The 7,500-nt window shown below is 43.9% G+C and overlaps 1 protein-coding gene across 1 annotated transcript in view; it reads right to left on the reverse strand.

Annotated features, from left to right (window-relative positions):
• spag1b (sperm associated antigen 1b) overlaps positions 1-7,500 on the reverse strand; it is a 31,286-nt gene that overhangs the window by 15,111 nt on the left and 8,675 nt on the right. Inside the window, exons 12-13 of the mRNA XM_063199566.1 lie at positions 3,708-3,807; positions 495-647 (exon numbers count right to left, since the gene is read on the reverse strand). Of these exons, the coding sequence (XP_063055636.1) occupies positions 495-647; positions 3,708-3,807 (253 nt within the window). The remainder of the gene's footprint in view (positions 1-494; positions 648-3,707; positions 3,808-7,500) is intronic.

Below are 7,500 nucleotides of genomic sequence, written 5' to 3' on the forward strand. Positions count from 1 at the left end.
TAGGCCTAAGCTTATATTGACGATACCATATTTTATGATACCATATTGTACCTCTACAAAAAGGTACTGCCAGCACGATAATCTCAAGTAGACCGTAGTACTTGCAAAGATGACTGACAACGAAGAGACGTATGGAGTTTCTTCTGGAATAAATATGACGTATGTTTCTAATCTGCCATCATACAGCTGCCATGCCCCTTTAGGAGACAAGCGGGGGGTTCAGAATGAATGGACTTCAACAGGAGCGAAACACCCATATAGGAGCCCTGAAATGATCCTACTTTATTGCACTGGTGAAACATACAGTAGTGTGCTTTACCTTGGCTACCGACGGTCATTAATGTCGGCCAAATTTGTCATATCGGAACGATACTTGATATGTTCAAAAATGCCAAATATATCGTCCGATACCGATGTTAATGCAGATATATTGTGCATCCCTAGATACAGTATACAGTACATTTTTAATACTTCGATTCGTCTGCCATAGGTACCTGTTGACGCTGTCGTGGGCGGCCTGCGTGCTGATGTCGATCTGCAGCACGGTCTTGTAGTCGGCGTAGGCCTTGCGGTAGCGCTCCAGGGACTCGTAGGCCATGGCTCTCCTCAGCAGAGGCTTCAGCTGGAACGGCTGCAGCTCCAAGGCCCTGGGTATTAATAGAAACAGCACAAGGGGATCAATCACCATGGCTCTCTCTGACTCTGTGTGTGTGTGTGTGTGTGAGTGAGTGTGTGAGACACACAGGGCTGCAACTGAGACGGATTAAGCCCTTGACTTTCATTCATGAGCTGAGCTGCTCCTGCTGGTAGTGTTGTTGATGCCTGTCTGCCTGTCTGCCTGCGTGCGTGTTTGCCTGGAGTAAATCTCTTGTCACAGCAGCACTGCTGCTCATATGACCTCTCTGCCACCACAGCAAGGAAGGTCTGATGCCTTTTGAGTTTTTTCTTTTGGGTGGACATTTGGTTTGCTGAAGCTTCTCCCTTTCCACCAATACATAGCAGGGGCAGGCCATGCATGGAGGCATAGGACAAAACGTCACAGAGGCTTAAATGGACGTTATGTAAAAGTCGGGAAAACGGGCAGCCTGTGCGAGTGGCTAATCCTCAAGCAGGAGCTCAAATCCTGTATGCACACCACACACCCACAGGAACACATCAATATCATATGGCCCTGCATCTCTCTGAAATATGAAATATGACATGCCTGCCAACACCAACACAACACTGCACCTGACCTGTGACATGTAACCTGTAAATATGACATTTAACCTGTACAGGTGACATTTAACCTGTAAAGATGACATTTAACCTGTAAAGGTGACATTTAACCTGTAATTGTGCATTCATCAAGCTGTCTGACATGTTTTATACAAACTGGACCCCTGCTCAGCAATGAAAGCGAAACATAACAGATGGGAAAAGCCTGTTTCACCACTACAGCATCACACACCACAGCAATTTGGTCTCTGAGCTGTAGCCAGTAGGCACAAGGAGGATGTAGGCTAACAATCCTGTCTGATAAGAGCGAGCCAATCAGAAATGATCTGTCCAAATCTTATTCATCAAGAGTCCAGAAAAAACACATGACATTCTCTGAATACAAGGAGCAAAATACTTTTCTATTTCATGCAACACTGATGTTGGCAGACTGACCTTGCGACTTCAGGGGAATAGGTTACTAGGGAAGAAGTATGTGAATATGCTAGTGGTGAATTACATGCCATTTCACAAAACATGTCCATCCATTTAATTTAGCAAAAACAATGTAATTCCCTGATATCCCTGTTCAGATACTGTAGTTAAGCATTGTATTCCCATTGCAATAACACATACGTACAGGAAGACATGCAACCCCGCAACAAGGTATGTACCACAACATCGCCATCTCAATTTCTCACTATCTCCCTCTCCATCTCTTCTGCTCAGTGGAATGCAGTGTGACTGTGACTGTGAGAGGCTGCATTCAGGTTGATCCAGGTGTTGCGAGTCGACTCTTGAGGTAATTCATCAAGACAAAAATAGCTGACAACCTCCTACACTTATCACATTCCTCATTCACTCATTCAGCTCCCCCCACCTCCTCCTGCTTCACACCTCCTCACTCCCTCTCTGCTGCTCCAACATCTACATTGCACCTCAGGTTTCCTGTCTGTCTGAGACATCCAACTGCATGGACTCATCTAGTCACCAATTGTCTCAGGCCCACACACCTGCTCTTTCCACTTGATTTAGACGTTTGTCACCATGGACATCTAGTTACCAACTGATTCAAGTTTACACACTCTTTCCCATTGATTTATACATGGGTTCTAAATTTTAGTTTTCTCCTAACTGCGCGAAACTAGCTGCGCACAACTCAACCTCTGATTGTTGGAAACCGCTGTCGATCAAGACATTTGTTCACGTGGTTTGCTGCCAGTGTCTTGCCCCGCCTCACAACACTGTGTTTATAAACAAAAAAAACATCTATACTGTGACTAATTTAGACTACTACTGATACAGTACAAAGTCAAGGCCAGTTGACTTGAAGGCTAAGTAGTAATCGATGCCTGACAAATTGCTCATGTCTACCATCATGTTTGTTGGACAGATTCATGTGAATATTAACTGACACCTCCCATGTGCTGATGCAACACAGATTGAATTAAACACCACATACTGTCTACCGTTCCGTTCTACACAAGCCCTGTCTTTATTTTTAACCCGTCGTTATATTTGCACTTGCCAGCAACTCACAGTTTCATTTGAGGCTGTGTGAAGGTGTGTTGTGCTTAGTCATTGGTCTTGGAGTAGATCAGTAAAATTTGTTTCCAGTTTCAGTCTTAGCTCAGCTGAATTGGCTCCTACTGGTCCAGCTAACTTCTTCTGCTTGTGTCCCGGTCTGGATGCAACAGACTGCACCAAATAGCCGACTGTTTGTTTCCAGAATAAATCTCAGTGAAAAAAGGGGCCTTGCCTCAGATGAACCTGATGAACCTACGTGCAGTATCTGTGTCTGCTAGCTCTTGCAATACAGTATCAGGCTAATACCTAGGCCTGTCATTTATTAGCTGAAACAAGTACTGCCTAAGAGATTATGAGAAGGACATGACACTAGGGCTAGGATATCATCACCTCAACCAATAAAGTGTCGATATGTTGTGGAACAAAGGGAACGAAGCGCTTCTTTTAAGTCAAAGACATAAACTACTCCAACAGACTAATATTATATCCACAGATTTTTAACTCATCATATTAAGATGGATTTTTTTTCTTGTAAAAAGAAAAGGCAAACCCCCCCCCAAAAAAACAGCATTCCTTTTGAACAGTATCAATATTCCCTGGCGATTCTGCCACCCCCTCACAATGTTATGCCTCCTTCCGCCACGAGATGAAAAAGAGCTACCTCAGCAATGCTAATTGTCTGTCCAACTATCTATTGTCCGTCTCGGCCTGGACAGTAAATTTTGCAGTGTCAATTCAACACTAAGATAGTAGTCGATTTAACATCTTCCAGAGTGTATTTGGTCACAGAATACTCTTGAAGAGTTGAATTGACACTGCTTGTTTTTACACACTGGATTTGAGGCCTGTGTTTCTGTGCTTCTGCCTGTGAGGAGAGTGCTTTGTGGCAGCAAGTCAACGAGGCGTTCCAAATCAAATAAATGTATGCTGCCTTCAAAGGTACCACTACCCTGACCATCATGGGTTTTTTCCAGGAGGCTTACTTTGTGCAGTCTGAAATGCAGTCGCCGCTGTTCCCATCCTTCAGGTAGCAGGCTGCTCTGTTGGAGTACAGGATACAGAGGTCCTCTGGGCTGTCAACACCTACACATGGGGGAGAGACACACAACACGTAAGCACACATTAGCAACATCAATTAAGGCACAAATCAGTTAAGCCCCACGGTGCAGTGGTTCACAGGGCATACATCAGGAAATCATTCTGTGCCTGAAAACTTCAAAGTGTATTTTATGCCGATCCTACTGCACTAGTTAAACGTGCCCTACAGTCCAGCGTCTGATTTCAGGTATCACGATTGAGATCTTTCAAGGCCTAAAATCTTCAAAGTCAGTGTATTTATGCTTATTAACTGCACCAGCAAATGTTAGCCTAATTGTGCCCTACAGCCTCACGCCTGACTTCAGGTATCATGCCCGAGATCTTTCTTCCCAGAAGTCAGCTTTAAAATAAAACTAAATTAACATTATAGGAGATAGTATTTTGAGATATCAGTCAGCCATCTATTTTCCAAGACACATGCTCAGCATCATCCACAGCAGCGTGTCCTTAAGTGAACTTACTGTGCTGTGGCAGTGCTGCAGGGAAGGCCTGAGTCAGTGTATATAATGGATAATGGCCTGAATGCTAAACACACAAGAAGAAAGAGAGAGAGAGAGAGAGAGAAATAGAGAGAGATAGAGATAGAGATAGAGAGAGAGAGAGAGAGAGAGAGAGAGAGAGAGAGAGAGAGAGAGAGAGAGAGAGAGAGAGAGAGAGAGAGAGAGAGAGAGGGAGGCATAGGAGTGGAGAAATGAATGGTGTCCTGAGCTCTGCAAATGCACCAGGCTCAATTCTTCCTGTATAATAATGATGAGCTGAGACCAACAGGGATTCTCTTCTGGAGGCCAGCTTAGGCATCAGAAAAACACAAACCGACCAACCAAAAACGAAATAAACAAAGACAAAGCAATTAACCAATAATCCAATTAGCACGGTAACAAACAACAACACAACAACACTTGCCTGTTTGTAGACTAGAGACTCTAAACCAGGAACATCTAGGATTCTCTCCCACAGGATCAGCTTGGATGTCAGACAGAAACAACACCCACACCCCACCAAACAAAACCAACAAACCGAAAACAAACCTGTGTATCCAAGCAACGCATCAAACAAAGACAAGACGGTCAGTTTGACAGGTCTTACACCAACAGCAGCAGACTTCTGGCTACCAAAAGAGTTGTATGAAGTAGAAGTACAGTACTCTCACAAATGTAATTACAACACTAGTGGTATGGCATTACATTACATTACACTTAGCTGACGCTTTCATTTATTCAAAGCGACTTACAACTATTATTTTCAGTCTATTGGTTACAGTCCCTGGAGTAATGTGGGGTTAGGTGCCTTGCTCAAGGGCACTTCAGCCATGGATGGAGATGTAGGGAGAGGTCAGGGGGGATTCGAACCGGCAACCCTTAGATTGAAAGACCAACTCTCTAACCACTAGGCCCCAGCTGCCCCATGGTTATATGGTTTCAACTGTGCACGAGTACTTTTACTTTATACAACTCTGCCAAAAATAAGTCTGTATGGATGGAAACATGGCGTTTGAGTGTGTGTTATGTTGGCCCATCTGCCCTCCAGAAGCGAACACACAGACCATATTTCCTCAATTTATCGTCAGGTCCCTTATAGTTGCCTGCCTCATTTAGTAACCTGGCAACAACAATATTTAGCATATAAAAGCCTGCCTCGTTTAGTACCCTGTGTCACAGCCGGTGTCTCTATGGCTGTTTTTCACTCTTTTTGCCTCCTTCACTACCCCTATTTGTAGCCTGGTCCAACAATTTTTTTGTTCATAGTAGCCTCAGACATTACTTGAGGAAATATGGGAGAAATAGGCCTACTTTTCCTCAGCACACTGGGACCTGGGAGCGACGCTTTCTGTCAACACTAGTGACAGGTGGCCTAGTCTCACCTTCTCTCCCTGGAGAACCAGTTTGGTCATGTGCATAGATTTGTCATGCAAACACACTCAAGAGTCCACTCACCTCCCACTTACGCATATCAAACCAACCTTCCAGGTGGATACGGAACAACCTTGAGTTCATGATCCCTTACAACACCACACGCTCTAGGGACAGTACCTACCCACAAGCCATCCGCCACATAAATATTCACTAGCACTTTACAATTACTCCACTATCTGCCCTTCCTACCTCCCTTGTTCACAATACATAATGTTACAACAATTCTGTACATCCCATCATGCACTTTAAATATTCCATTGCACTTTTCAATGTTTTTGTATGTCATTCGCTGTTTATTTATTCATATAACATTGCTAACAACTGTATTTTTATACTGTTGATATGGCTAAATAAACTTGAACTTGAGTTCAAGTCATGGAGGCCTTAAAATGCTAAGGAACATCTAGTCATCTAATTGTTCTTTTTTGTCGGCATATACATGGGTTCTAAATTTTTGTTTTCTCCTGACAGCGCGAAACTAGCTGCGCACAAGTCAACCTCTGATTGTTGGAAACCGCTCGGCTGTCGGTTCAGAAAATTAGCTCACGTGGTTGGCTGCCAGTGTCTTGCCCCTCCTCACAATACCGTGTTTATAAACAAAACAAAAATCCATCAACACACTGACATGTGTGCTGCCACTGATGTAAGTGGTGGAAAGCTCCTATGCTCCCTTCCTGGCTATACTACCTCCACTCTGGCCAGGAAAGGAGGGACTTACTAGACTTAATGACAAGGCACACCCAAATACGCCCTGCCCGGCCCTGGGGTGACGTTTCAAGGACATGGAATGTTGACAAAAACTGAGGTCAAGTCAAACAGAGAAAGAGAAGCAGTGACTGAGTGAAAGGTGACATTAGCTCATGACATTTGGCTTTACTAACTGTCCCAACACAAAGAGGAAAGTTATGGGCTGTATGTCTGCAGTTGCCATGGAGCTGAGGTGGAGGGGGGGGGTGATGATGATGATGATGATGTACAATCTCATTTCACGCTGCGTGGTCAGGACTGGAGTCACATGACCCCCTCGCGAGAGGAACTGCAGCGCTCGCCGAGGCTGTTTTCCTGACTCAGGAGGGGGAGGAGGGCTACAGCTCCACCACCATCACAAAAACAAATACATGAACTAATAATAACAAATAAATCAATCTTAAGACAGACGAGACACAAAGGGGCTTAGAGCGCTCAGAAGACTGTAGATAATGTTACTCAACTCAGGAGCTCATCCACAGTCTTTTCTCAAATCTCAGAGTACCACTGCTCTTTTCTTTGTTATTATCTTTCTTTTTAAACTTTAAGTCCATAAATACAATCCCTCTCAATGAACATACCAGTAGACAAATAAATAATATTAAATGTTTCTTTAACAGGATTGTGCTAGTGCCAAAGATAGAGGAAATGATGTGTTTCAGACTCCCGGCAAAGGCTCAGTGGAATATACTATACATCAGAAGAGAAAGCCAAGTTGTCCATGTGTACATGCTCAGCCCTCTATTACCTAAGGAAGTACAAACAGCAGCTCAAAAGGTCATTTTGCTATCGATGTAAACGACTACACTACACAACACTACACTACAGAGCCTTCTCCTCTGCCCTCGCCCTACAGTACCCCATATGACTCATGCGTCTTCTAGAAATATGTGTCAGTGATATGTTTATTGCCGTACTAAACCGAACCTTTGATTTGGTTTTATGGTGAAACAACCCTTCACCGACATGCGCGAACATGGAACATTGGCTTTTGTTTTTTTGTGCATTCACGTGGCGC

This window comes from Engraulis encrasicolus, chromosome 5, assembly GCF_034702125.1.
Source record: "Engraulis encrasicolus isolate BLACKSEA-1 chromosome 5, IST_EnEncr_1.0, whole genome shotgun sequence".
NCBI classification, from domain to species: Eukaryota; Metazoa; Chordata; class Actinopteri; order Clupeiformes; family Engraulidae; genus Engraulis; species Engraulis encrasicolus.